The sequence below is a fragment of the Wallemia mellicola genome, assembly GCF_000263375.1.
Source record: "Wallemia mellicola CBS 633.66 unplaced genomic scaffold WALSEscaffold_5, whole genome shotgun sequence".
Lineage (NCBI taxonomy): Eukaryota > Fungi > Basidiomycota > Wallemiomycetes > Wallemiales > Wallemiaceae > Wallemia > Wallemia mellicola.
The window spans coordinates 305,465-333,448 of NW_006531962.1; the positions used below are offsets into that span (position 1 = coordinate 305,465).

At 41.9% G+C, this 27,984-nt stretch overlaps 14 protein-coding genes across 14 annotated transcripts; 7 read left to right on the top strand and 7 right to left on the bottom strand.

Annotated features, from left to right (window-relative positions):
* Positions 1–10: 10 nt before the first annotated feature.
* WALSEDRAFT_68102 (UPF0187-domain-containing protein) lies at positions 11–1,632 on the bottom strand. The gene is made up of 7 exons (XM_006957262.1): positions 1,565–1,632; positions 1,390–1,517; positions 1,297–1,342; positions 1,090–1,248; positions 492–1,042; positions 284–445; positions 11–232 (listed from the first exon to the last, which is right to left on the bottom strand). Exons 1-7 carry the CDS (start codon positions 1,603–1,605, stop codon positions 24–26), a joined length of 1,296 nt encoding a protein of 431 aa, XP_006957324.1. The 5' UTR covers positions 1,606–1,632; the 3' UTR covers positions 11–23.
* WALSEDRAFT_59875 (hypothetical protein) lies at positions 1,592–2,652 on the bottom strand. Its single transcript, XM_006957263.1, has 6 exons — positions 2,510–2,652; positions 2,328–2,462; positions 2,126–2,270; positions 1,935–2,079; positions 1,782–1,881; positions 1,592–1,734 (listed from the first exon to the last, which is right to left on the bottom strand). The coding sequence occupies exons 1-6, from the start codon at positions 2,630–2,632 to the stop codon at positions 1,669–1,671; spliced, it is 714 nt and encodes a 237-aa protein (XP_006957325.1). The 5' UTR covers positions 2,633–2,652; the 3' UTR covers positions 1,592–1,668.
* A 56-nt stretch (positions 2,653–2,708) lies between these two features.
* On the bottom strand, positions 2,709–5,043 carry WALSEDRAFT_59877 (major facilitator superfamily MFS-1). Its single transcript, XM_006957264.1, has 2 exons — positions 2,823–5,043; positions 2,709–2,779 (listed from the first exon to the last, which is right to left on the bottom strand). The coding sequence occupies exons 1-2, from the start codon at positions 4,941–4,943 to the stop codon at positions 2,750–2,752; spliced, it is 2,151 nt and encodes a 716-aa protein (XP_006957326.1). The 5' UTR covers positions 4,944–5,043; the 3' UTR covers positions 2,709–2,749.
* Positions 5,044–5,090: 47 nt separating this feature from the next.
* WALSEDRAFT_68105 (DUF1769-domain-containing protein) lies at positions 5,091–6,968 on the top strand (the record flags this gene model as incomplete). Its single annotated transcript, XM_006957265.1, has 3 exons — positions 5,091–5,716; positions 5,763–6,667; positions 6,714–6,968. 2 exons carry the CDS (start codon positions 5,091–5,093, stop codon positions 5,962–5,964), a joined length of 828 nt encoding a protein of 275 aa, XP_006957327.1. The 3' UTR covers positions 5,965–6,667; positions 6,714–6,968.
* WALSEDRAFT_59878 (CRAL/TRIO domain-containing protein) lies at positions 5,097–7,198 on the bottom strand. Its single transcript, XM_006957266.1, has 7 exons — positions 7,068–7,198; positions 6,968–7,021; positions 6,833–6,922; positions 6,779–6,791; positions 6,714–6,734; positions 5,763–6,667; positions 5,097–5,716 (listed from the first exon to the last, which is right to left on the bottom strand). Exons 1-6 carry the CDS (start codon positions 7,088–7,090, stop codon positions 6,047–6,049), a joined length of 822 nt encoding a protein of 273 aa, XP_006957328.1. The 5' UTR covers positions 7,091–7,198; the 3' UTR covers positions 5,097–5,716; positions 5,763–6,046.
* Positions 7,199–7,248: 50 nt separating this feature from the next.
* On the bottom strand, positions 7,249–10,078 carry WALSEDRAFT_36690 (WD40 repeat-like protein). Its single transcript, XM_006957267.1, has 5 exons — positions 10,047–10,078; positions 9,887–9,999; positions 9,747–9,841; positions 7,402–9,700; positions 7,249–7,356 (listed from the first exon to the last, which is right to left on the bottom strand). Exons 1-5 carry the CDS (start codon positions 10,062–10,064, stop codon positions 7,287–7,289), a joined length of 2,595 nt encoding a protein of 864 aa, XP_006957329.1. The 5' UTR covers positions 10,065–10,078; the 3' UTR covers positions 7,249–7,286.
* A 296-nt stretch (positions 10,079–10,374) lies between these two features.
* On the top strand, positions 10,375–10,758 carry WALSEDRAFT_63298 (hypothetical protein; the record flags this gene model as incomplete). Its single annotated transcript, XM_006957268.1, has 3 exons — positions 10,375–10,539; positions 10,579–10,687; positions 10,730–10,758. 3 exons carry the CDS (start codon positions 10,375–10,377, stop codon positions 10,756–10,758), a joined length of 303 nt encoding a protein of 100 aa, XP_006957330.1.
* A 931-nt stretch (positions 10,759–11,689) lies between these two features.
* WALSEDRAFT_59880 (hypothetical protein) lies at positions 11,690–15,983 on the bottom strand. The gene is made up of 14 exons (XM_006957269.1): positions 15,944–15,983; positions 15,666–15,898; positions 15,496–15,619; positions 15,216–15,452; positions 15,049–15,168; positions 14,890–15,003; positions 14,673–14,844; positions 14,555–14,627; positions 14,331–14,508; positions 14,199–14,287; positions 12,818–14,153; positions 12,531–12,770; positions 12,389–12,480; positions 11,690–12,346 (listed from the first exon to the last, which is right to left on the bottom strand). The coding sequence occupies exons 2-14, from the start codon at positions 15,881–15,883 to the stop codon at positions 11,752–11,754; spliced, it is 3,588 nt and encodes a 1,195-aa protein (XP_006957331.1). The 5' UTR covers positions 15,884–15,898; positions 15,944–15,983; the 3' UTR covers positions 11,690–11,751.
* A 154-nt stretch (positions 15,984–16,137) lies between these two features.
* WALSEDRAFT_56832 (hypothetical protein) lies at positions 16,138–17,487 on the top strand (the record flags this gene model as incomplete). Its single annotated transcript, XM_006957270.1, has 2 exons — positions 16,138–17,238; positions 17,287–17,487. 2 exons carry the CDS (start codon positions 16,138–16,140, stop codon positions 17,485–17,487), a joined length of 1,302 nt encoding a protein of 433 aa, XP_006957332.1.
* Positions 17,488–17,557: 70 nt separating this feature from the next.
* Positions 17,558–19,166, bottom strand: WALSEDRAFT_59881 (voltage-gated potassium channel). Its single transcript, XM_006957271.1, has 8 exons — positions 19,127–19,166; positions 18,929–19,084; positions 18,648–18,882; positions 18,510–18,605; positions 18,396–18,462; positions 18,133–18,352; positions 17,941–18,089; positions 17,558–17,894 (listed from the first exon to the last, which is right to left on the bottom strand). Exons 1-8 carry the CDS (start codon positions 19,135–19,137, stop codon positions 17,566–17,568), a joined length of 1,263 nt encoding a protein of 420 aa, XP_006957333.1. The 5' UTR covers positions 19,138–19,166; the 3' UTR covers positions 17,558–17,565.
* A 150-nt stretch (positions 19,167–19,316) lies between these two features.
* Positions 19,317–22,057, top strand: WALSEDRAFT_31863 (hypothetical protein). Its single transcript, XM_006957272.1, has 3 exons — positions 19,317–19,540; positions 19,584–21,634; positions 21,678–22,057. Exons 2-3 carry the CDS (start codon positions 20,273–20,275, stop codon positions 21,972–21,974), a joined length of 1,659 nt encoding a protein of 552 aa, XP_006957334.1. The 5' UTR covers positions 19,317–19,540; positions 19,584–20,272; the 3' UTR covers positions 21,975–22,057.
* A 101-nt stretch (positions 22,058–22,158) lies between these two features.
* WALSEDRAFT_59883 (hypothetical protein) lies at positions 22,159–23,224 on the top strand. The gene is made up of 5 exons (XM_006957273.1): positions 22,159–22,214; positions 22,274–22,535; positions 22,579–22,900; positions 22,945–23,025; positions 23,074–23,224. Exons 2-5 carry the CDS (start codon positions 22,421–22,423, stop codon positions 23,129–23,131), a joined length of 576 nt encoding a protein of 191 aa, XP_006957335.1. The 5' UTR covers positions 22,159–22,214; positions 22,274–22,420; the 3' UTR covers positions 23,132–23,224.
* A 236-nt stretch (positions 23,225–23,460) lies between these two features.
* Positions 23,461–27,636, top strand: WALSEDRAFT_59884 (hypothetical protein; the record flags this gene model as incomplete). The annotated part of the gene is made up of 8 exons (XM_006957274.1): positions 23,461–23,841; positions 23,888–25,089; positions 25,135–25,849; positions 25,897–25,949; positions 25,995–26,142; positions 26,191–27,223; positions 27,268–27,464; positions 27,512–27,636. Coding segments are annotated over 3 exons (2,002 nt in total), but the record flags the coding sequence as incomplete, so codon positions are not given.
* Positions 24,592–27,643, top strand: WALSEDRAFT_53945 (hypothetical protein; the record flags this gene model as incomplete). The annotated part of the gene is made up of 7 exons (XM_006957275.1): positions 24,592–25,089; positions 25,135–25,849; positions 25,897–25,949; positions 25,995–26,142; positions 26,191–27,223; positions 27,268–27,464; positions 27,512–27,643. The coding sequence occupies exons 2-7, from the start codon at positions 25,748–25,750 to the stop codon at positions 27,641–27,643; spliced, it is 1,665 nt and encodes a 554-aa protein (XP_006957337.1). The 5' UTR covers positions 24,592–25,089; positions 25,135–25,747.
* Positions 27,644–27,984: the final 341 nt, after the last annotated feature.

A 27,984-nucleotide genomic window follows, 5' to 3' on the forward strand; every position in this document is an offset into this window, starting at 1 on the left:
AACTCAGAGATAAAAATATAAAATTAAAATACAAAGCAAGAGGGCTTCCAATCTGAACCCCTTACGGGTGTTGGTTTAAAGCTAGAGCTTGGTTTGTTCGCTAGTCCGTCACCAAGTGCGTTCCGAGATACTGAACTAGCGTAACCACCAATGTCTTGTGCTTCTTTTATAATATCCAAGCAGTATTTATCTATTGGAAGATCATTTAAATCGCTTCCAAATGGTTCGCTTACTGTGACGTATCTGTTTCAGTGACAGTAAACAAGTAAATAAAAGAACTCACATTCTGATGATATAGCATCAATACCACAGAAGAAAAATGTAACTAAGCCAGTTATCGGTATAGACATCCAGCCTAAGCTACTAACCAACTGTGGTGGAATTGCCAATAAATAAAGTGCAAGTACTTGATTGAGATGTATGCTTAAAATTAGAGGGATTGGGGCTGTGAGTGAGTATTAGATGAGATACAAGTCTAGTCGTAAACCCACTATCTCTGATTTTCTCAGCCTGTGTCATCAAATCGGTCAATTCTTTCAAATATCCAATCATATTGACAAATAATGGAGTGTCAATATGCGTTTTCATGTTATCATTTCTTCTTTCTGGTCGGTTATTGTAAAATCCGTTCAAATAAACTTGTAATAAACGTAAGACAGACAAAGGAATGTTACTTGGTCTTGAGTTACTAAGCACTGAGCGAGGTACACTCAAGTTTTCATCACTTTCTTTAATGTTAAGCTGTTCGTGCTGCTTTTCTAATTCGCTCGTCTCATAACTTGGTCTTCTTCTTACGTCATTCAATGGATCCAAATCCATGAAATTGACGTTTCTAACAACAGTAGGTGTCTTAAACTCTTTGTCTTTCTCGCGATGGCTAGCTAAGGAAGAAGATCGAGAAGGCGGCTGCGGTGAAGGTGACGCTTCAAAGTGGACTCTCGTTGGGAAGGACTTCTTCAAACTAGCTAAGTATCCCCTAGGCAAGAGTACTCTAAGATCGTGCTCTTCTAAACCTCTAAATTCTTTGTTTCTGAGATGATATCTATAAAGTCTATGTTAAAGTGCCAACTTGGAGAATGATGAACCCACTTCAATGCTACTGGAAAGGATAATATCAATCCTATAAATTCTTCTATTGTATTATCATATGCAGTATCGCTATTTCTATCAAATATAGAGGACGATAATCTAAGGAAAGATCGCGTGCTTGATTGGATATTAGACCAAAGATTTCTACCGTCTTGCCACCTATTGATAGAGTTAGAGTGATTGAATGCTAGATATTTCTATAGATACCGTTGTATTGAAGAGGATGCTCGCATTGATACTAGTAATCCAATCACTGTGTGACTATTAGCAAAGGGGCAAGTATATAATTGCTAAACCAACCAATTGATACCATCATTGTTAGGCTTTTTGACGCTTTACATACGCCAGACATTATTTCTTTGTCTCCGTATAGAACGATAACTGCTGCCCAAATAGAGAAGAAGACTACTCTGCGTATGGTGCTAGACCTTAAACTCAAATAAGTATAGATATATTACTACTATAGCACACCCACCATACTGATTTACTGAACTCTAATGAAGCTGGGAGTGTCATTCATGTATCTATCTTATGGTGATCGACGAGGAGCAAGACTAAAATAAATTACAAAACGTTTATTTATGACATTTCTGTATCTTCTGTATTATCATTCTCTGTTGGTTTCTTCATAAATTCATCTAATTCCTAGTATCTGGATTAGTTACCCTCCTCACACAGCATCATAAACTCACTTTGTCCAGGGAATCTGCATCTTTAGGAGCTGGCTTTGGTTTATTAAAACCTGCTTTCTTTGGCTTGGATTGCTTAACTGAACGCCTTGATATCTGAGCTCTATTGGAGGAGTGATCTTTAGAGGATAATCCGAAATGTGATCATACACCTACCTTGGTCCAGTTGGAACAGGCCCTGGATTTACTTTACTACCTAATCTACTTAACAATGAACCTGCATTGTCTCCACTTGAAGCACCAGCATGTGAAGGTGGGTCAACAGTGAAGTATCCATATGGCTCTACGTTAATAATCTGATCTAAATAAAGGGTTATAATAGAGCTTGACTAAGAAAGTAAACCAACCCTTAGCTGTCTTGCCATTGAACTCTTCAATCGCTCTATCTGCGTCTTCTGAACTCTCAAAGGCGACGATAGCTTCTCCGGTACTTCTACCACTCTTATCATACCTAATACGCAACTTTGTGACTTGATAACCGTTGAATATATTCTAATCACGTTCTTGTAAGCCAAAAAGATCTGATATGAGTATAACGAGACTACTAACACCAAGCATTTCTTCACTGATTTCGTAATGAACGTTTGTCATCTTAATTTGATTCTCCCTTTCTCCAGCTGGTGGCTGGCGTGGTTCTCGTGGTCTATTCGTTGTAGGTCTTTTAGAGAATGAAGTAGAAGAGCGCTGATATTTATCATTATTATATATAGCTACTTGATGGATTCGCTTACGTATTCAGCTGGTTTGGAATGTCCGTGCTGCTTTCTGAATCCACCGCGAGGTTTAGCTGAACCACGACGTTTGAAGCCAGCTCCAGAAGTTTTCTTTTTCTTGACGATATCGTCTAAACTCATATCTAAATCCCTGATAGTTCATTAACTTAACTATCGCTAGATTTCTCTTAATCTCACATTGATGCCATGATCGTAATTTAAAGAGAAGTTATATAAATTAAATTAACTACAAGTTCCTTATCTAACTAAAAATGATTGTAGGAATGCCTGTATTCTCTTAATAATTGTATAATTAGTCTATAAAACTCACTATGACAGCCATTACGCTAACTAACCAGAATGCATATCTATATCCATCAATGTCTCCAGTTAGAAACGTCTTCCATAGGTATCCTCCAAATATTGGCCCTAGGAATCGTGATAAGCTAACTGCCGATTGTCCGTAACTGTTGGTTAATCCAGATATTGAAGGTGGTGACATCACATTGATTAATATAGTAATACTTGTATATGCTGCCGTTGTCGCTGCATATCTAATTGCAGTCAAAATAGCCAGTCCTGACATGACTAGCAAATCAGATTCAGACTCTGGTCGTGCCAACTTCCTGACAAAAGGTACAGCTCCATAGGTCATAATGTAAATCAGTGAAGCTATTCTAAACATTTGCAAATGCGTCAGCTGACCATTAGGTGGTCCTATCTTTCCATATAAATAGAATTGATAGAAGATGTTGATTCCAGCCATCATAGCTATAAGTGTCGAGAAGTGTGAAGGTGTCAATGATAATCCACCACTGGTATAATCTGTTAAAAGAAATGTGGTGAATAATTGATCGAATGTTGTATTATGCAATGCTAAGAATGAGTACTGGAAAAGTATAAGTTTGATCATTAGTGTCATCTCAACTGGTTTTTCTTCGATGATCGCTGGTTGATTTTGTTCTGGTATAGCTCCTAATCTACTACTACCACCTTCAAGATCATCAAATTGTTCATCCAAACCAATCCAACTTTTCTGAGACGAAAGACCAACATTGTCAAGGATAGATTTTGGTCTGGCTGCAGTCATACCCAGCTGGTGTATACGTGGAACTGATCCCAATTTTGCAAGGTTTTCTTCACCTAATCTATCGCCTCTATCAACAAGCGAACTAGGTCTACTAAAACCAAGACCTGCGCTGTTCCTTCTGAAACTATTTCTGAAACCCGTAGAAGCCGATGGTCTGATAGAAGCGCTACTAGATAATTCCTCGACATCCCTCTCAGATGGGTTGGTTAAATCGATAGTGTTATTGTCCAAATGATCATCATCATCGTCTTCATAATGAGATGCAAAACCGCTTGGATTAGGTGATCCTAAACCACTTTGATCACCTTCCTCTTCTATTGCAATATCTTCAGCTTCTTCTTCGTGATTGTATCTTTCTACTTCTCTCGTTAAAGCTGATTGAACCCATAAATCAGTGATAGACACGACATTCTCTTCCTGTGCTAGGAGCAATCTTTGTGCAAATGAGCGACTTTGCTTAGGTTGTGGCTGTCTCAATGATTCGGCTTGCCCATCGCTTTCAATGTAAGATGGGTATCTGGAATGAATATCTTGAAGCGGTGAAATTGGAGTTTCTTCATTCAACTGACCACTCTTGAATGACTTAAAGAAGGTAACAATTCTCTCCTTTATAGTCGTTGAATTATCAGGTAAACTAATTGAATTGAAGAGCGATCCACCATCTCTGTTGACGAGTGCTGTGAGACTACTACCGAAGAGCAAGACACTAGCTGCGACAAAACATGGTAATGCGTAAGGGTATTTGTCGAAGAAAGGATGCTTATCAGCTGGGAACAAACCCGGATATCTAACAGTGGGACTCTCGAAAATACCACCAATTATAGGACCAAAGATCGAGCCAGCACCCCAACTGAATGAAAGGATAGCATATGCTTTTGCTTCATTTGTACTATCAGTAATATCCTTTACTGCAGATCTTGATACACCGACTGCACCACTAAAAAGACCCTGAAGCATCCTGACGCATATTGCTTCACCGAGAGATTGACATGTACCGAACAGACTAGTGGCTAGAGCGTTTCCGAACAAACTAACGAATAAAGTAACTCTCCTACCATATCTGTCCGCAATATTGGACCACATAAGAGCAGTAACGAATTGAGAGAGGAAGAAAGCCGCACCTAGTATACCAGTGTAATAGCCAACAAGGCTTTCGTCATTGTGCGTAATTGAGAACTTTGAGACCATTACAAATATAAAAGGGGCTGCAACTGATGCTGATAAGAACTCACTCAACATCGAGAGTGATAATAAGGATAAAGGGATAATAGGAAGTGGATTACTTGGTTCTTCACGCGCTTTAATGGGAACTCCAGTTTGACTAAACACCATAGATTCTCCCAGCTTACGCCCTAAAGGCATACTAGTGGGACGAGTTGCACTAGTATTGAAATGACTAGAAGTTCTACCAGATTTACTTCTAAAAACCCTCCTTCTTCTGACTGCTGGGGCTATGTCATTGTTATCCATAGTGGATGTTGGAGAGAGAAAGTTAGTTAGACAACTGCCATGACGATCAAACTTAAAATATTAGCAGGAAATTCAGAGGATGACTACAAAGTTGTAGATTACGATAAAGGTGTTCCTGTGGATATAGACAATGCCCATTTCACTGGTAATGCTGTTGTTTTACTCAAAGATAATAGTAATCCACACGGATATTTCACCCACGAATCTAATAGTTCTGTAACTTGGTCTATACAATTGCGTGGTTTGATAAAGGAGGACGACGTTGATTGCGATGATCTCATATTCGGCAATCAATTTGAACGCCCAATTAGAGACAGACTACCTTGGGGAACAAGCATAGCAGTTAAATTTATAAAATATCTCGATCCTACCTTATCAGAAGATTTATACTCGGATAAACCGTGGGCTTTCTCACCAGTTTGTAGCACAGTAGAACGACTAAACGTCTCTGACAACACGAGCACAAACGAGCTTTTTAAGGAAGACAATATGATACTAGAGGATGACGTGAAATGTTTGACAAGCGATGATGACAAGCTTGAGCATGGGAATCCCACTTCACGCAGAAGACATTTTCACAATGAGAGCAACAGGAAGGGTGTAATGCTGTCTAACAAAATAGTAGCATTAGATTTTGCAAAAGGATTCATAGATTTCTCAACTTTGTAGGTTTTGGATTATAATCCTATGTTATGCTAACAAAGCAAACAGATCACTCTCTTTCCCAGAAATAAATCTCAACATTGGATTACTTAAGCACTGGGATGGTCAACCGGTTAGATTTTATCTTCGGAATAGAAAAACTGGCCATAATTTAGTAGTTATTCAATTTATAATCGAGGACGTAGGCCAAGACGCGCCAGAAGAAGCAAAGGAAATGGCAGCCCATAATGATATTGGAACAAATCACTAATAATAACGACAATCTGTAAATATTTTCTAGGAAAAAGTCCGATGTATAAGCCTTGCGAACGAAATTTAGTCTAAATCTATGCCTATGAAGCATCATCATCTTTGTTAATGACTCCTATATTCTCAAAATTGCCATTAGACACTTCATCTAGTGTTGGTCTAGGCCCCTTAATTGCACAAGTCGATGGTTTGTCTTTTGATGTGCCATTTTCATACAATTCCTTTTCATCTGCGTGAAGTGAGCAAACGCAGCTACCGCCAAACTCGGTCGGCAAGTTTTCATCAAATGACAGTTCCTTTAAAGCTTCCTTATAACCTGAACCGTGGATGGACACCTTCGAAGCCGTTGCTTGATCCATCATAGCTTTGACAACCTTCCAAATCGTACTAAACCCGGTAGGAGCGTTAATTATAACAATAGGTCCACTCAATTCAGGGTAATTGTCTTGCAAAATTTGAATAATGGACTGAAATCTTCCTCTAATCTTCCAGAATTGATAATAGGCGATACCTTTAACGTCCATAATGTTGACCGTCTGTGATACATGCAGACCACGCGCTTTTGAACAGGCTCTGAAAGTATCTTTTACCAGCCTTTCATTAGAGATGACCTGATTGAGTGTAAATCTTTCCGGGGTAATCTTCTCAAACAAGGCCGATGCATCTAGTTTATTGAATTGTTGGTAATATAATGGTCTTCCAAGCTATGTTTCATCTAAGAAAATGTTTCAGAACTGCGAGTGAACTCACCTTGTCTGTCTTGTGAAAGAACTACCATACTATAAGCGATATAGAGTCAGAATAAGGGTACCTACCTGAGGATAATACCTGTATTCATTAGTAAACAAACAGCATATGAACACACTCACTGGTCTAATGCAGCCTTCTCATCTTTAGTCAGCTCAAATGACTCACTGAGCTCGTCTATATTGAAATCTTTCCTCCATTGAAGGTAGTTCCTAATTTACATAAGCGCCCGCGGTCGCCGAGAAGCTTTCGCCCACCTGAACATCTTCTCGCTAGCGTCTATATCCCATTTACGAGCCTGTAGAAAGCGTCTATCGATATATTTAGAAATATTCATTAATTAGTTATCGAACTCACACTAGTTCATTATCATCGTGCATTAATTCACCATCGGCTCTACGACGTGATCTGATATCTTGAGGTATCCTCTCCTTTAACTCGTGTAGCTTTTTTATTTGCTCTGCATCGATATCATATGAACTTGTATTCAGTGTATCGTTTGACATTCTACTATCTCAAACTGTGATGATGACTTTTTAAGATAAAGGTAGATATAAATTAATAAATCAGTAGTTTTTACAATGCATCGTCTATTTCTAGTGGTTGTGACAATAAATATTCCATAGTGAATTCGTTCTCTTCGCATCTAGACTTTGTTAGTATCTTCTCCTAATATAACCGGTGAACTTACAATGCGGTGATACCCTTCTGCCAATCCACTAATCCTTTTTGGACACTCCTCAATGGGGTAGCGAATTCAATTTGACGTGAACGTAATGTTCTTCCGTGATAACTCAACAATGAAGATACCCAAATGAGATCAAATTCCAAGTGAACACTTCTCTCCATGTGTTTACCAATAAACATCACAAGTTTATCAACGTATACCAACGGGAGTTGCTTTACTATCAATTTGATTTCGGCTGGTGGTGTACTAGTGTATACCATCTCGACCAATTTTTCATCATTCAATCTGAACGCCATAACAAGAGCAACAAGATAGTCGCCTTTGCTGACTGTCTTTGCAACACTTTCTGGCGTCAAGTCGATATCTAAATCAAATGGATCGAACAAGACACTTTCATCAAGAGAGTAGACAATTAAACCATCAGTTGATGCAGTCGCCCATGTACGTCCAGTTGGCGATACCTTAACGCATTTTGTTCTGATTTCTGGTCTATACTTGCGCTTAGACAGATCACCACCTTGAGCACCTGGAAGTGAAACATCAAGGCGATCTTCCAAGTCACTTTCGTCACCTTTTGGTCCAGTTGGAATGTTGCTACCATCATCTAATTGCATTCTGTTGTCCAGGAACTCTTGTGTTCCATCTAATGACAAGTTCTCTGAAATTTGGAACTTCTTCAATGAGACGCCTTCCTTAACATCATAAAGCAGCACATACTTGCTATTACCACCTGCTAAAATGTAATTGCCATCAGCAGTGTAACACAAACTGTTGAAACATTTTCCGGACGAGTTATTGGCTGCCGTTATCCTGTCATCTTGTTTTCTACCTCCGGAGATATCTTTACGACCTTCAATAACACCTGTTTGTTTGTCGTCCTCCAATGACCAGAATTGTATTTGACCATCAAGTGTAGACGCAGCCAACTCCTTACCGTCTGGTCTGAAAGTTACAGTCAAGGCATCAGAGTTGAGTGAATATGGATCAACCGTTCTCGCTCTTCTGAATATATCCCATACTCTAATAGTTCTATCCCATGAAGATGAGGCTAATTGGGCACCGCCTGGTCCGAATGATAATCCAGAGACTGGGCCTTGGTGTCCTGACATAACATCCATAAGTTTACCAGTTTGCACAGACCATAGGAAGATCTCAAATGAGTCGATAGAACCTGCAGCAAGGACCTCTCCGGAGTCATCAACTGTCATTGAACTGAATTGAGTTGGTGTTGGTGATGTGAATGTTTTGAAGTTTCTATAACGGATAAGATCGTATGCTCTCACCGTACCATCTAATGAAGCAGAAAAGAGGATTCTACCCTGTTTCGCAAACTCTACTTGTGAGATTGCAGAAGTATGATCGCTAAACGTAACGGTACAAAAACCGGATGACAAATTCCACAATTTGACTTTTCCGTCATCACCACCAGTTGCGACTAATTGACCATCAGGTGCATAGGCTACCGCATTCATATCTGAAAAGTGACCTTGTTGTTTGAGAACATAGCTCTCTGATTGCCATTCCCAAACGAGCAATTGTCCTAATTTTCTAGCACCAAACGCGAGCCATTCACCGGAAGGATTGATATCTACAGAAGTGACCTTCTCTTGTGAGATAGACAAGGTGTGTAAGTTTGTGAATGACGGTAATTCCCATAAACCGAATACACCAGTGTTGAAACCGACGATCAAGAGGGAGCTATTTTGGTGGAATGTTGAGCAAACAACTCTTGTACCAGGCATGTTGAAGTAATGTCTAGCCGAGACACCCCATCTAGTGTCAGCAATCTGTCTATCCTCATCCATGCTACTGTCGCTACTGCTGCTACTACTGTCACTATCTTCGTCACTGTCAGAGTCTTCTTCGCTTTCCTTTGCAGTCCAAACAAAGACAGCACCATCTCTAGATACTGTGTAAATAGACTTGCTATCCTTCGAGAAATAGGCGTCAATAACTCTATCCTTATGTCCACTTAATGTCTTTGGTCTAAAGCCAGGCAGAGGGTCTAAAGTGAAGAGACGAGCAGTCATATCGTGACTGCAAGTGACGAAGTATCTAGAGCATTGTGACCAAGTGATAGACGTAATAGAGTCAAAGTGTCCTGTGTATGTTCTATATAACTCCATTGGTGCGAACTCTCTAATTAAGAATGAAGGTGTCTTCCATACTTGTACGTGATTACCGTGAGTGACAGCGAGGAACTTCCCACTTGGAGAGAACTTTATATCGTTTACTGGATTTTTGAAGTTGTGATGGTGAAGTACAGTACGACGTTTTGCGTTAATGAGGAGTGCTCTACCGTCTAATAGTATGTTAGCGTGAGATAGTTAGCTGTGTAGTAAGCTCACCATCATCTACAGTGACGAGAATTCTTCCATCAGGACTGAGAGCTATTCTCGCGATATTTTTCCTATTCTCGCATGGGTAAGTGAACGATTGGTTGCTAAGAGTTGTTAGCGGTTTGTTGTAGAAGACAGCGTGTGCTCACTTCACCAAATCGAAGCTGGATACTCTGTTTCCTACTGGACTCAAGACTGAGTTGCCATCCTGGGTGAATACGACATTTCCTTGTCTATATACCGTTCCACAGAGGTTAGAGAACTTATATAATTTAGTTCTATCTGAATATAACCATATTTAAGACTTACCGTAAAATTACTCTTCATCGAGGCTTCTTATCAAGCGGAAGAGAAGACAAACAGACGAGGAGGTAGTTGAGAAAAATATTTTTATACTCAGAAAGAGTAGTATTTTAATAACGCAAGATCTGCTCTTGCTTCTATCTCATTCTTAAAGAGAAGACAATGTGTTAAGCATGCATAAAGTGCTAGGGTAGTGTAATAGCGGAATATAAACTATATTAACAATTTCGACTTATATTACGTCTTTTTGCTATAATACTCCTGAGTATACTGATCATAATGAATAAGAAAGTCAGCTAAATGTTTAATAGGCAGTTGGATTTCGTCTACGGGAATGAAATGGCTCTGTTTGAGCACAGTAGCGAAATGTAAAGACGTAGCTGCCAATAAACCTGAGATTATGACAACCAGACGGAGATCAGTCAAAACGTCGTCAACCAACAAGAAGTTCTACAATTCCATAGATATTCGAACTAGGAAGGCCCAGCAGAATACAGAAGTTAGACCCCATCGTCGTACGTGAGGCTGAATACGTTAGCAACGAAATGGAGATAATGGAATCGCACACGTCGAGATACTAGCAGGAACTCCTAACCTTCTCAAGGCTCTGTTTAGTACACACTCTGGAAGCGTCTCAAACTGGGATCGTGTGTAACTGCAAAACTGATATCGAAACTGACGACATACAGTACTGGCCGTTCAAGCATCCCTTAACTAATAGTGTGACAGATAACTATCATAACCTAAAGTTCCCTGTCACACATTTTGAGAGAGTTCTTATTTCAGGAGACTTTTGTGGCATTTCAATTGGCAAAGTAAAACAAGTGTAGGTAAGACCATATTGTAGCTTCTACTTCGAAGTACCCGCCAATTCAATAGAAGTTAATGACTCAGTCGATGTATCTAATCATATCAATGTACTTCAAACAGCAGAAGTATCTAACAAAATAGAAATGTCTTATATAAGGGAAGTCCGATTTAGCGGCAAAATGCCTTACCAAGGGAAATAATTACCAGTGCAATTGCTTAATACAGCAGATATTACTGACATGATTGAAATTTCTAATCAGATCGAAGCATCACCGACAGTTGTCATCCAAGAACAGATGGCATCTGATCTAAAACCATTCGAATACTGCGACAATCCACTTCAATAGCAGTAAATAACAAAAAAGTATCGATATCTCATATGAAGCCATCAATGAAGGATGATCTGTCCGATTCAAAAGCAATTAAATATCGAGACAGATCAACATCCAATTCAATAGATATAGACAATTGATCAGTACCAGTTGCTTACATAAGTACCTCATCCCTGCAGCAAGATTCCATGGATAGTGACTAGAATACAGTACTTAGGTACAGGTAATTAAAAGTGATACGTGTAACGCCAATATCATGTTTATTATATTTTAAGTGTATATCCAGAATTGATTTGACCACAGTCTAATAGTACCAATATAAAACACGTATAGGGAGAGAAGTGCATGATAAATTCAAAGTGAAATACTGCTTATAAGCACATAAGAGGAACTCAAAGTTAATGCAACGACTTTTGTTTCTTGAGGTGTCTCTAACTCTTGTCTACACAAGTGAAACTTCTTTTTGTCTATCACACATAGCTTCAGAAGAGCAACAGAAAAAGAAAAATGACATGCAATATACAGGTATTAAATAAACTAGTAGAAAGCTAAATTTACAACTACAATTACTACTCATCATACTGCGTAAGGTCAAGAGTGAGGACCTGACTTGAGTTAATATCACCATTTCTGAACACACCAACTAAGGCATCAGCGCGTTCAAACACTCTTGACGAGTGAGTAATAAACAGATATTGAGAATCATTCAAGTGATTTCTGAGATACTTAGCAATCTGCGCTGCGTTTTGATTGTCGAGTGCCGAATCGACTTCATCAAGTACGAAAAACGGCGATGGTTTGTAAGTTTGTATGGCAAACAGAAGTGCCATTGCAGCCATTGTTTTCTCTCCACCTGAAAGTTGAAACATGTCTCTAAATGGTTTACCTGGTGGCATTGCATGATATTTTATGCCAGCGTTATATGGTTCATCCTCATCTTCGAGAGATAAGTAAGCTGTACCTCCCGTAGGATTGGCACGTGAGGTCGTCAATTCTTTGTATACCGAATCAATACTATTACTAATATGATTGAAGGCGTTCATGAATAGCTCTTGACGTAACGCCTTGGTATCTTGGAAGGTATCCCTTGCTTGTTTGGTCTCTTTGCGAGCGCGTTCGAACTCTTTCTCCGTGTCATTCAACTTATTCTTCATATCATTCAGACTGTTGTTGTTAATTAAGCATTTCTGGATAAAGAATGCTTACCGATCACTAGCTTTAAGGTTCGGCGCCATCCTCTCAATTTCTAAACCAATAGTCTCAATTTCTTGTTGATATCTTAGTTCAGCTTCTTCAGTCTGTTGTTTGATATAAGTTAAACGGTCACACGCGAAAAAATATCACTTACCAACTCATCCTCATCCTCCACTTCATCAAAGTTGACTTCAATGCCATAGTCATCAATTTGGACAGCACGCTGAGTCGAATCCTCCTCATTGTCAACATCCATCGGCTCAATTTCCCTCAAATCTGCGTCAATTGGGACATCTTCCAAGCTACCAGCTACGAGAGCCAGAGGTAATTCATCGACTTTGCATTTCCTGTAAATAGAGAAACGTTCACTAGCAAACATCCTAATATTATCATTCTGAGAAATAAATTAGCTTTTTCATATCGCAGAAAGCAAGTTCTTACATCGTTTGCGATGTCCTTCAAAGCTCCGTCATATTCACGCTCTGCTTTTTGAGATACCCTTCTAACTTGATCGACATTCTCGGCACTATTTTGTTCAGTTTCCCTCAGGTCCTTCAAGAGAGAGTCGTATTCATCAATCTTAGCTTTGATCACATCGATAGACTGATGAAGTTCTCCTCTTTCACTTTCCAATAAATCGAGGTTTTGTCTATCGGTTTCGAGCCTATTTTGGAGGCGCTCGAGACGCAATCCCGAAGTTCTGAGCTGTTCCTGCTCAAATCGAAGTAGATTATTGAGTTTAGCTATCTGTGTTTCAAACTTAACCCTGGCTTCGCTCTCAGCAGCCGCGACGCGTCCTTCACGATCTTCATACTCGCGTATATTTTCAATATCAAGTTTATCACAGAAGCTGGCAAATACCCCATCCTCAGCTTCGTTAATAGTGTCAATTACATTATCCAATTGATGCTTAAGCTTGTCATAGGAAGCCATTACCTCTTCAAATTCCCTAGATTTGGCTCCATGATCACTCTCCGTCGCCGCCAACTCTTTGGATATACCTTGAAGTCGACTAACTGCACCATCGTAGCTATCTTTTGCTATGTTTTGCTCATTTTCGCATTTCTTCACTTTCTCAACAAGCTCTTCATCTTGCTTCGCTTGAGGACGTCTAGCCCTAAGCGCTTTGAGTTGAATGACAAGCTCGTCTCTTCTACGCATCATTTGATCATATTGCGCTTGATCGAAACGTCTTCCTGTGTCTCTAGCACCTTGACCACCAGTGATTAAACCAGATCTGTGTATGATTGTACCATCGAGAGTAACAGCTTTGACATCTTGTTGTTTATCATAAACGACATCCCTTGCAATATTCATATTGTCACAAACTAAGGAGTTTCCAGCTGCAAACTGGATTGCTTTCTCATAGATACTGTCATATTTTAAGACATCAACTGTTAACCTCGCACCTGATGAAATTGTCCTCAAACGTTCTTGAATTGGCTTAACTTGTAAAGAATCAAGTGGTAAGTAGGTTGCACTTCCTACTCTTTGTGCCTTCATATAATCGATACATTGTATAGCCGTTGCTTCATCATCGACAACGATTGATTCAACGTTTCGTCCCAAAGCTGTAACTACAGCTGTCGAGTATTTTGACTGTGTTGGCTGACACAAATCGACCAGTTTGCCTCTAACACCCGGAAACATTCTCTTTAGCGTCATCAAAACATCTTTGAACTTGTTGTCACGCTCCGTCTGACGGATATCATGACTGGCGCTTGATAATTGACCGAGTAGAGCTTGAAGTTTCTCATTCTTTTCAGCTTCGAGTTGACTGTTGGTGTATTAGCTTTCGACATCTACCAAAGAAATCACAAACTTTATCTTGTTCCGTGTTGTAAGCATATTGTCGTGTTTCTGTCTGGAATCCTGAAGACCTCTCTCAGCAGCTTGGAAAGCATCTTTTGTCTGTGCCATATTAGTAAAAAGACAATCGAAATGATTAACTTACGTCTTCGACGTTGGCAATAGCTCTACGTTCATCGAGCTGCAGCTTCTCATGCTTTGCTTCTGCCTCAGTGAGACGTGATCTTGAGGCGTTTAAGGTCGATTTGGATGTCTTCTCTTCACGTTTCAACTTTTCAAGCTCTTTACGTGCATCTGGAACAAGTGAAATAGCTACTGTTTTACTAGATAACAAATTGTCAGCAAAATTACAGTATATTTAATACTCACAGTTGACGATATTCATCGAGATCTTCGTCTGACAGCTTGACGCCACGCGACTCAGTAAGCTTCCTGGCTTCAGCTGGAAGTGATGTTAGAAACTTTGTAATTGGTTGAAAAAACCTACATTGTGCACGCTCAGCGGCCTTTTCAATCTTTTCAACATCCTTCTTGTATCTATCGACACGCTCTTCTAACTCAGACACCTCAGCTTGGAGACGTACAGCATTCCCTTCTGAAGTTTTAAGCTTGATTTGAGCGTGGTTGATACGGGCATCGAGGGTAACAATAGCAGGTGCCTAAAAATACCATCAGAAATGCTCACCACGTTGATATCGCCTCACCTTTTCATCTATCTCACGTTGACTTGATTTTATTGCATTTTCGGTCTTGATAGTATTGTTGTGACTCTCTGCCTTTGCCTTTGTAGCCTTTTTTAACTCCCGTTTGGCGTTATCCTTGATTTCTAAGCGATTTAAAACGTTCATGACATACTGACTCACCTGATCTTCACTTAGTTGCTGTAAAAACTCTCTCTTTGATGAGATAGCTTCGGTATTTGACTGAATCTGGGTCTCTATGTGGTATAACTTCATCAATAATAAGCGCATAATCATGTTTTCCTTAAAATACCAAGTCAGAAAAAAGGAAATGAGAACATATAACCTACCTTTCTGTCCTTCATGTCTTCAAAACGCTTCAATTCACTTGTTTGCTCTTTAAATTGTTTGATTTCACCATTTAGAACGCGTCTTTTCAAACCTTGTCCTACGGAAGTATCATTCGCTCGCTCTTGGGCGTTTTTTGTCTCATCATAACGCTCTTTGTGCTCTATCGATCCTGATATCTGATCAATAAGCTTGGAAAGTTGTGATGGCGACTGAGTAGCGACAGCTTCGACATCTCCCTGTCCTGGGTTAAGAACTATCGTAACCTAAGTGGTAACCTACCTGAAAAACGAGGAAGTTCTTGGTTTTGACAAGAATGTTCTCATTTGCAAGTGCTTTGTTATAATCCGCGAATGTTATCGCTTTACCGTCTAATCTGTATTCAGAAGAGCCCGAGAGTGTAATGCTATCATTGCTTGAGCTATACGACCGCGTCTCGCGAAGCCACTTACGTTCTCTCAAACCTAAACTGGCGTCCAGAAGCGTTCTTGTAAAGAGCCAAAACGGAGGCTTTCTGAGCTGAGTAGTAGTCATGATCACCTTCCTGGGTTTGCTCTATAGGAGCGTCATTTTCTAATCCGACTCTCCTGCCGCGGTAGATAAGGTCTCTAATGTTCGAACCGCGAAGATGAGCAGATTTCACGCCCAGAACGAAAGAAATAGCATCCATGAGGTTTGATTTACCCTGTGAAACGCGTTAAGAGAGTATTTATAGCTGATAACTCCTTACACCGCCGTTTGAACCGATAATGCTAGTAAATGGGCTGAATGGTCCAATTCTATGTCTACCTTTGTAGGATTTGAAATCCTCTACTTCTATCCATTCAAGCGACCTGCTGGGTGTTTAATCTCCGTATTAATCGCTCATCTCTCGCTTACATCTTGATGGCGTAAGTAAAAGACGCGTCTTGATACACGACAACGATGAGATTGCAATATCCTTCAACACAGTCAATTTGGTTCACTAGATTCTTTACATCCACCACTTCATCTGATTACTCCTCTCGGGCGTCTGAATCTACAGCCAAACGTGCTCATCTCTGCGCTGCACTCAAATCAGATAAGAACGAAGATCTCAATCTGATATCAAGCATACAGGAATATCTACCCCATCTACTGGCACTCGAAAAGTCAGCATTGAACGACTCCATAGTCACAATCGCAGACGATTTCTTCCTCTGGACTGTCCCCTCACAGCTCTCACCCAAAGGCAAATCAACCTCGTCTAGCAGCCTTACATTCGAGGTAGTACATGTTTTGCACGTCCATGCACTTGCATTATTCAACCACGCCCAGGGCTTGGCAGACAAGGTCGGCTCATATGATTCGAACCCTCTTTTACCAGACAGTAACAGAAAAGAATGTGAGGATATTCTCCAATCAGCCGTATCAGCTCTGAACCTCGCGGCTGGTATGTTCAAGTATATTTCTGACACCGCGATCGACAATTATGAGGGCGCTAGAGATGCAGACACTCCAATTCTCAATAGAGAGTACAACATTGGTCTTTCTAAGCTTAGTTTGGCAGTTTCACAATCTCTAGCAATCAGGAAACTAATGTCACCTCATCATGCTTACACTTTACAGAACCCTGGTCCACCATTGCCAAAAGCTCATCCTTCACCGCAAATTCTACTCAAATTGCATCTGGATACATCCTCACTGTATAACTCTTCACGGATGATGTTAAAAAGTTCTATCAAATCAACTCTTCGCGTTCAGCACGTCGACTTACCTGCTGAATTAAAAGCACATACAAAGAGAAGGGAGAAATTCCACGCTGGTGTCGCCAAAAAGTGGCTCGGTGTCGACGCTGCTAACAGCGGTCACACGGGTTTAGCAATCGCCTGGCTAAAAGCAGCCTCAGAGGAGCTAGCTGAGAGTGTGACTTCAAGTTCCTCTGAAAAACTCAAAATATTAAGCAAGAGCATTAGAAAGGCACGCGATGAACGCAAAAATGAACTTGACGTTGAGTTGAGCTCTATAGACACATACTTCAAAGCATACAAGCAACTCAACGACACGGTATGCTGGGTTTACTGTTGGTTTTTTATACTAATAATAGTCCAATAGGTACACTTCCAAGATATACCCCCATCTCAGTCACTTTTGTCACAAATACCTAGCGGAAGATCACTTGTCGCAGCTACACCCTACACTCCGCCACCAGTCGCCTGGGTATTACAAGACACACCTGAAGAAAAGGAGAATACTTCAGATGCTACAACAAGATCTACAAACACTCAATATGCATTACAAGGAAAGTACTTTTAACGAAATGTAAAACTAAAAGGAGATATATAATTGCAATTACAAAGCTAATCCGTTAAGACTACACTATGATGTCTAAAACTACGTTGGTCGTTGTGATAGCGCCTCCATAAGTATCCTCATATCGCGTGATTGTTGGTCGATTGCCAACCTGAGTGATTTGATTTCATCGACTACATTATATTGAGCACTACTTGTGCTCGCTTCTGGTATGGATTCAAGTTGTGAATTTTGTTGGATGCCTACCCTTGGTCTCGCCGTTGTATAGGTTGGACTACCGTATGGATTGTGAGCATCAAAAATAGGCTCGGGTTCAGATGGTACATCGAATCCTGATGATGGTACAGTTACGTAATTGCGTCTTCTAGGTGTAGCTTCTACATTTTGGTGAGATGTGACGGTATCCCAGACTAAAATGCTCCGTTAGGAAAATGTCTGATATAGGAAGTCACTGACCTATCGAAAAGTTCCTTCCCAAGACAAATGATGGTAAGGCGATCAACAATAATCCGAAAATAAGGAGTGGAAGTGTGATTAATCTTCCTATGGTGGTTGTTGGCGTGACTTCACCATAACCAACTGTGGAGATTGTCACTAAAACGAACCTAGGTTTGTTAGATTATGTAATTAGAAAGAATAGGAACTCACCAAGCAGCAGCAGGAATACTATCAAATGATGAAGGTTCGCCGTCGCTGGTAATGAATGTTTCAAGGCTGGCATCCCAGCTACCGCGCTCAAGGAAGTATAAAAAGGTTGCGAACAAAGCTACTAGTGTACAGACTAAGAAAGAAAGCGCGAAAAGGGCGTCTGCTGAGCGTTTGAACGACAAAACCATGACCTCGATAGTGAGCAGGAGTTTGCTTGAATCTGCAAAAAGTGAGCTAGGGAGCCACAAGCTTAATAGACTCACATCTAAACGCTCTAAATACTCTAAGAAGTCTGAATGTACGTAGTATAGAGAAATGGAAGAAGTTTGTCTGTCTCGGGTGAGTGAGAAGTTGGGACGGCGATAGTATAAACAGACGGTGTCAGTGTGCAAGGATACTTCAATATAATAGGGCAGAATAGAAGCCAGATCGATCAAGGCGAAGAAAGATTTTGACCACCTCCACAACATTGTCTTAGAAGGTCAGCGGCGAACTTACCGAGAAGACGGACGTACCCATGAGTCTGAGTGAGCAGCGACTCTAGCGCAATACTCTATTGTAAACATGGCGACAATCGCGGTTTCTAAGCCGAACCAGATACGGGAATCTGTGGCTCTAAAGCTGGGTATAGTTTCGAGGATAGTCAGAACGGCGGCGATAACGATAAGGAGTGTTATGCAAATGTGTATTGTGAAAGCGCCCTGCGAGCTGTTCGGCTCCTGTAGAAGTTGATAGAGATTCTTCTTCCAACTAGACTGCGTATGAGGAAGGTAAGAAGACGGTAGAAAAGACGTACGGTTTGCGTATCTCGTTGGACTCTGCCGGATCAGACTCGCCCCAGAAAGTGGACCAGTCGCTGACCTGCTCGCCCTCGTCGTTCTCGTTGTTGAGCTGCTGCATCTCGTGCCCGAGAAGCTGCTCGTCATCTAGATGCTCCCTACGCTTTCCCTTGCTGCTATTTGTCAGTCTCTGCTAGCTCGCTCGCCAAACATACTTTGAGGTCATCGTTTCTGATTAAGATCTCTCTTGAGAAGCGACGACCATTCGCCGTAAGAGTAAAGCGTGAGTAAATTAAGAATTACTAGCGAGCGCCTTTACTTATAGCAATATACACAGTTTATATTATTTGGCACGCTATATACACGCCACAAAAGCTATTGAATGCCTACATTCATGAAGACTTTGTTCAAGAAGCGTACCCAGCAAAACCAGCAGCCAGGAGATAATAAAGAAGACCTAGAGCAGCATCATATCGCCTCCGCCGTCAGAGCAGCCCTTATTCCGCCCAGAAGAGGCTCCTTATACGACAACCTAGGTGGTATGGACAGCGATACGAGTCCAATCATCCCAGTAAACAATTCTATAAAGAATAACAGCAGCAGCGAGAATATCAAGGAATCTACCAAAGGTCTGTCCTTTCTACGCTCCTGCACCTCGCTCACAGTTTACAGCTGATAAACATGCATCCCAGTTCAGCTCCCAGCCATCCCACAGCCCAAGGAATAGCGATGAGGATCATTTCACCCACCCAGAACCGCAGCACGAAGACAACGAGGAGCCCCACACTGTCAGTCATGCCGATCACCCGCCAAACTACAGCGCGGACCAGCTCGAAGGGGAGAACAGCGAGGATCACCGCGATAGCATCTCTATTGAGCCTCCCGTCCAGTCAGACTTACCGACTTTCTCGCCTATACCCAGTACGTCCATCTCTTATGTCACACTGCATGAGCTGACGGGAGTAGGAGTGTCGACACCGACAGGACTCACCCTTCCTCCTTTCTCGCCCTTCAATCCACTCGCTCATCCACCACCAATCGCCAATCAGTTTACGAATAATGGCACGCCACCGACGTCGCCAAGAGATGTCCGCAGGGCTGCACGCCAGCTACCGACACTCGCAAGGGGATCTAGAGATCTCCCGCCACTCCCACTCGCAGAGGAACACGATCAGGCCCACGAAAGCGCCGATGTTTCAGAGTCAGACGATGACTCGGAGGAGAGCAGTGAGGAGGAGGAAGAGGAAAATGTAGAGGAATACAGGCGGCCCAGCATTCAACAGCCACCGTCGACCGACTACTTTAGTCTCCCATCCCAGAATCCACTTTCGCCATCTCAGACACCACGCGCACACCCACCAATGTCGCCTGGTATAAACTCGAATTCCCGCGCTACGACATCTTCTGTATTACCACCGAAACTCAACCAACGGGCAGCGTCTTCAGTCACAGTTCAGCAGCGGTCGCGCGAGAATACACAAAGCACCGTCGACTCCGTTGCACCCACATCTGAGGATTCTTCTACAAAGGATAAGGCTAAATCCCCAGAGGCACTCAGAAGACTGACAAGCTCTATCATGCTAACGGCCGTTGATAATCCAGCGCACGTACCACCTCCAACTGAACTTCCAAGCAGGACATCATCACACAAGGATGTAACAGTACTCGGCTCGGCTGCTCAGGCTTCACAGAAGCTCTCCGTTGCCAGTCCAAAAATCTATGGCCGCCAGATGTCAAGATCTTTGACTGACCTATCATCATTTCAGTCTCCGGAAATTACCGAAGGTCTTCCAACAGGTTTGCACCCTTCTGTATCGGCTGGTGCAGATGTTTCGGCGAAAGGGAAAGAGAAAGCAGAACCCCAAACACCTGCTATTACTATCGATCAGGCTGTCGAGAGCAGTACGAGTACGCGTGAAATCGCCGTAGGCACAAGTCCACCGGTAACCCCAGCAATGGGACACACTGTACAAATGGAACAGGAGCGTCTTAATTGGAAGGATGTAGTTCAAAATACACCGCTCAGTCCACCGCCACCTTTGACGCCACTATCTACGCATGGATCACCTAGTGCTGGTCGTAGAAGAATGTCGCTACCGAATATGACTGTAGCACCTCCCCAATACGAAGATGTAGCTCTACGAGAGACAATCTTTGGTGGTATAAGGCGAGTGATTAGACCACGTGAAGAAGAGGGCAATGAGAAACTCCCAACATATAAATGCGGTATACATATAGAAGGATTAATGCCACGCAAGATGGAATTCACATCACCTGGAAACCAAGCAAGAGATCGTACCTGGAGAAGAGTCTATGCTGTTCTCCATGGTACAGTACTTAAAGTCTACAAAGCGGACAGATGGGATCACGACAGAGCAGTACTTTCATCAGAGATCAACGACCTCAACGAAGCTGATCAAGAAAGTGCTTACGTTCATCAACCACCACCAGCTGATGCGCCGATCCCACCTGTACCAGCATTACCACAGCTTCTTGCACAGAGGCCCTCATTCCAGAATCATATCAATGCACCACCAAATAATATCAGATACGCACCAACTTTATTACGATCTTACTCACTTCAAAATGCCGAAAGCGGCCTTGCGGCTGATTACGTAAAACGACGGAATGTCATTAGAGTTCGCCTATTATCAGACAAGGGCGTCAAAGAGCAATTCCTTATACAAGCATATGACCAGTCATCTGTGATAGACTGGATAGAGGTGGGTATTATTTGATTGGGGTGAATTCACTAACGCACGTCAGGCACTCCAAGCAGCAACGAATGTATCATTAGATTTGGACAGTCGTCCTATGCCAAAGCTCACAACACTTCCAAGAAGAAGAAGAAGAAGGAGAGTGCGTCAAGAAGACCTAAGTAATGGCAACACGGATGCAATTGAAGCTGCCCAAACAGAAGCTGCAATACAAGCATCGCTTAGGAACAACCAGAATGCGGATAACATTTCTACACGTTCAGGAGGTCTCAGGGCTAATATACGGAATAGCATACGTAGAAACGCATCACAATTGAGAAGCACGACATCAGTAAATAACATATAAAGAAGTTTACTTTCATTTAACTCAACATTTTACTCGACATTGTATTCATTAACTTGCTAATACTTACATTTCGCTACTTGCCGCTCGCTTCTGATGACGACATTTCTTTCGGAACTGAACCAGTCACTCGTTGGACACGAACGACGATGAGCTCAGGATTGTTGAAATTACCTACAGAAGTTCTGCTGAGGATTCCTGAGTATTTAGACCCTGGGTCTTTTGATATGCTGGCCCAAACTTGTAAGGAATTACGTGAGCTATTCTCAACCGACAATCTGAGCTGGCGGGCTGTTTCGCAGAATGTTAGGATAGGACGTCCAGATAGATCACGCTCTAGAAGTAGATCGCGCTCTGTTCGTCGCGAGAGGGACACTTTCGCTACAATTGGACGCCGAGCAGCGAGTGAGGAGCGCGGACGTGGGAGAAAGGGACCTATTAACTGGAAAATGGACTACTCGAGTGAGGAAGACAGCGAGAGTACTATAGAGGAAGTAGACGCAGAGATGGCGAGTATGCAAGTCGAGCATCCCGAAGAAGCCGGCGACAGTGTGAGGCCATTGAGTACGTCTTGAGTGTTAATTTTCACTATTTTAACAATATTTAGGAGATTCGAGTAGGTCGCTCCGCCATACTTCCAATTCACGCTCCCGGTCACGTTCACGAAGCAGAGTGCGCACAGCACGAGCACATCCCGCGCTCTCAGCCCTTTGGTTCAATAGAGCCGGGACAACTGTTGACAGCGTAGAGGTTATACTTCCAGACACAGATCAACGCGAGAAGTTAGTGGATCACCCGCAGACCTACTACTGCCTCGCTACCGAACCGCCTTTGAGGAAGGTCGAGCTTCAAGTAGGCGACCACGTCAGTCGCGTTGAGAATGACGAGGGGATCACAGTTTGCGATGTCGTCGATGAAACACTCAACACGTAGGGTATCATTTCTATGTTTATTTCTCCTAACGCGAACGTAGGATAAATTATATCATAACAAATGCGGCAGTAAGTGATGATGGTGAGATGGATCCAGCTACGACCCTTGTCTTGGATGGCAGGTACGTCTTGGCCTTCTTGGTAAAATTTTCGTTAACACAGATAATCAGATTGAAGAGAATACAATATGTCGAGCCGGAGACACTCGAATGTATATTTGAACTGTAAATTGTAGTAATTGTCTTCGTTTTGAGCATTTTTAACTTTATATCGCTATGGAGTGTTTGTAGCTCTTGTAAGCAACCAAGAGCAACTGAGAGCAAGTAAATGCGTAGATATAAATGTGCACTTATGCTAATATCTTGGAGAATGCTCAGTATTTTCATATGATCGCTATGGTCTTGGTCGTGTGACTACAGAGGTTGCTTAGATAAGAGGAACTGTACTTAATTATGGAATATAAGCAATTAGCATGGATTACTAGCGGTTTCAATCAAATTTTTTACACCGGCGGCCATCTACAAAGCTCACCGAAGCCCCGGTTGAAGCTGTTTCGCCATGATAGGCAAATTTAGACATAATGGCTATCTGCCACTACCAATTACACAAAATAGCGTGAAAAACAACGCCAGTAAATTACTTGCAATACCTATTCTACTTCTACTTCTGGTTGTCTACAACTATCGCGGAGAAACGGAAGTCAGAGAGGTATACAAGCTATTTGTCGTAGCAGAGGATGAAAGCCACGAAATTTTCCCGAATTCAGATCCTCCAAATTCTGCATCGAGGAATGTACGACCTATCAAATTCCATGAGGCTATGTCGGATAAATGCCTAGACGATTGGATTAGTATGGCGATATGGTCAGAAAACTGTAATGATGTAGATGTCGCGAAATTCAGTACTATCGATCCGGTTTTTCCTTGGGTTAATGGAAGGTTGGTGTGATTATAAAGGTAGTCAACACATTCTTACACCTTTTAGTGATCCAGTACAAATTTCTGCATTACAACAGTTCTCTGACGAGAAGGTGGACAGTCAGCATCGATACCAAGAGCATGACGAATTGAGGTATGCCCTCCGTTCCATTGAGCGCTCAGTGGGTGAGAACGTTGGGCGATATCACATTTTAGCATCCTCATATGATTCGCCGGAAGGTGAGCAGCAGATCGCTCAGCATCCTTCCTGGCTAGACCACCATGATAAAGTTGAAATGCACCACCACTACAAGTTTTTCCAGCGGATGCCGACAATTGAAGAAACTAAGAAGCTTTCACCCTCAGAATTGAACACTCTTAACGAGAAATGGCGCGCTGAATCACTTCCAACTTTCAATTCCTTCGCTATAGAAGGTCAGATGCACAATATAGAAGCACAATCAGATACGATTGTCTACCACAATGATGACTTCTTCACATTAAGGAAAAACGCAGTCAGTGATTACTATTCACCAATTCATGGACCTGTCTTGCGTAGTTTGAGTTATAGCATGTATGTACCACAAGAGAAACCACTAGGATCACGCAATGGCGAGGGTGTAGCTATTGCGCGTTCGTCCTGGATTTTAGGAAAGAGATTTGGTATGAGATGGAGACCATACATTGCCCACCACGCTCGCAGTCTGTCACTTCCTATTCTCAATGAGGCTGCCATTATGTTTGACAACTCTTTCAATAATGTCACTCTGGCGAGATTTAGAAACACGAAGGATGCACCATGGGCTATACAATCCTTCTTTTTTGCCTCATGGTTTATTACCGAACGTCACCGGGAGGCCCTCTTGTGGTCCTGGATCATAGCCAAATGGGGCAAGTCTGGTGAATCTATAAACACTGACATGATGTGGAAGGAGCTCACCGGTGGTGAAGCTATTCAACATGTGGTTCACGTCCCATATAGAAATACACTAAAGGATGATGAACTTGAGAAGACACTTGAGGATGCTCATATACCCAAACCACTCAACACAGAGTATGCATTCTCCAGTATGGATGGATTCGGACCTGGATACCTACGTCAGATTTGGCATAGATTGCTGAGTCGACACGGATGGCCTGATTTGAGAGATGGAAAGAAACTAAAAGCCTGTACTATAGTCAAAGACAAGTGTTTCAAGAGAGGTAGTAGTCCAAATGAATTATTTAAACACATTGCCTTTGAGGAATATGGTGATTGTGGTGACTGTAGTAAGTACTCTTTCTCTTTGATGGTTATATCTAAACGCATCGTAGTTATAACGCAATTGATTGCGCAAGCAGGCGGAAAAGGATTGGAAGTCTTCTTACCACCTAAAGACGACCTCATGGGTTTCACTAATGTACCACATTTACCTCTCGACGATGATTGGAGAGGTATCGACTTTAGTCTTAATAATGTCCTGCATACTGAAGTTTCACCACGGTCATTCGCAACCCGCCTCATCATGCGTTACAATCACGTATTCGGTGAGACGCCTTCGCAATTCACGAAAGTGTACAATCCTTCACAGCTCAAACAGCAGCTGCATTTAGCGGACACTCGTGAAGAAACCACATTCATTTGTCTCAATGACGACGTCAAAAAAGAAAACGATATACCAGCCATCAACGAGTTAATGGGCAATTGGTTCAATTCTCGTTGGCCAGATCCAGCAGAATGGGAGAGAACATAAATATAGTTAATTTCATATTTGCATTTTCCAATTTAATTACATATTACTAGGTACTTTCACTATAAAGAACACTCGAACGGACAGTAATATTTTGTTAGCATTAGATATACATTTAATCAATTAAGTTCATACGGCGGTGACTTAACCTATAAGATACTATAACATACTCCAACCCAACTTGACAGCGAACCACGATGTCAGCAAGAGTCCTGCATTGGTTTAGAACTGATTTGAGATTACACGACGCGCCTGCCCTTGTAAAAGGTTTAGAACTCAAACCAGAGGCTTTCTTTCCTGTAAGTTTGTGGTGATCTCGGATCTTTTTGTCCCTGATTTAGAGCAGGTCTGGGCATGGGACCCTTATTTCAACTTTGATTGCCCGGTTGGACCAAATAGGTAGGTATTTAGGGTATACTTGTAGCACTAATTGACCTTTCATAGGTACAAATTCCTTATTGAAACAATGAATGAACTCGACGGAAAGCTAAACGATATGGGAAATAAACTGCATGTGTTTAGGGCTGACCCAGCTGATTTATTTCCTGCTCTTTTCAAACAGTGGAATATCACACACCTAGTTTATGAGAAGGTGCGCCATATATTCGTTTACGTCATCCTGTTTGACACTCACTCTCAGGATCCAGCGCCGTATGCAGTCGAGCGGGATGAGAAGATAAAACAAATAGCGACAGATGCTAAAGTAGAAGTCTTAGATATTACAGGACATACACTTTATGATATAGATGCTGTCATCGAGAAGAACAAAGGCGAGCCAACAACAACTGCGCAAGGTTTCAAGAATCTTGTCAAAGATATGGAGATTCCTCGTCCAACGGAGGGTCCTACGAGTATGCCCAAAGCCGACAATCTCAAGCTTGAGGCTATCAGGAAGGAGGTGAAACTTTTCAAACCTGGTCACGATATCAATGCGGAGCACAGAAAAGGTAGAATGACTGTATATGATTCTGTTACAGGTGTGAAAGATATTCTAGCATCACCAACACTCGAAGAATTGGGCTACGATGTTAAGGAAGCAACAACGCAGATTCCAGGAGGCGAAGATGAAGCTCTTCGCCGCCTTGATAAGTGGATACAGGATGAGGATGCCACGGCTACTTTTCGCAAACCACAAACATCACCAGCAGAGTATGACCCACCTGCAACAACACAATTGTCGCCTTATATCAAGTTTGGCGCATTGGGGGTCCGCGAATTCTACTGGAAAGTTGTTGATCTGATGGACCAATACGATGGTGAGACCAGCTCTGAACCTGAGAATCTCCCTGGTCAGCTCATATTTAGAGAGATGTATTTTGCAGCACAGCTCGCGATTGGTAAGCCATTCGGGCAGATTAGGGGAAATAAGATATGCAGACTAATTGATTGGAAGCTCTGCAATGTGTACGATGAAAATGGTGAACAGATAATTCCACGTCCGAAAGGCCCAAAGGAAGACGAGGAAGCACTTCAGAAATGGGCAGATGGCTTCACAGGCTTTCCATGGATTGACGCGGCTATGCGTCAACTTAAACAAGAAGGCTGGATGCACCACCTTGCAAGACATTCCGTTGCGTGTTTTTTGACGAGAGGACAGTTGTACATTAGTTGGGAGAGGGGAGCTGAAGTTTTTGATAGATATCTTGTTGATAGAGACCCAGCGTCTAATGCTGGTGAGTTTAGACGCCTCTAATAGATCGTTAATAACAAGCTTAAGGTAACTGGATGTGGCTCTCTTGCTCATGTTTCTTCCATCAATATTACAGAAACTATGGTACAACGACTTTCCCAGCTAAATATGACAAAACAGGGAAGCTAGTCAGGAAGTATGTCCCAGAACTGAAGGATTACCCCGATAAATATATATACAAACCATGGGAAGCGCCGGAGGATGTACAAAAGAAGGCAGGATGCGTAAGTAGATATATTTTATGCAGAATTACAGTCTAATATGCTACCAGATAATCGGTAAGGATTACCCAAAACCAATGGTTGATGAAAAACGTGCCAGCTCTGAATGTATGGCCAAAATGAAGGATCAATACGCCAAGAAGCTCTACGGAGATAGTGAATTGAAACGCAAAGCTAATTAGTTAAGAGCTATTTGATAATTTATTATGTAATTAATATATTGATCGACGTGTCATGTTACTTTTTGTTATGTCAGTGAGTACAAATATAAAAACATATCAAAGCACGCAGAAAGAAGAGAAAAATATATTGTACTGCTGGCTCATTGTCTGTTAATCAATAAAAACCTAAATACAGATGTCAAAGCGTCAAACCATCCAGTGCATTCTCATAGGGCTGATCCAGACAATGTGGTTGTAAGCTGAGATTTGAGAACTTAGAGGATAGGATAAGAAGAACTCCAGATGATCACACCCAAGCTAAGCAAAGAGATGTCATCACTGATATAGTTTATCCGTGAAAT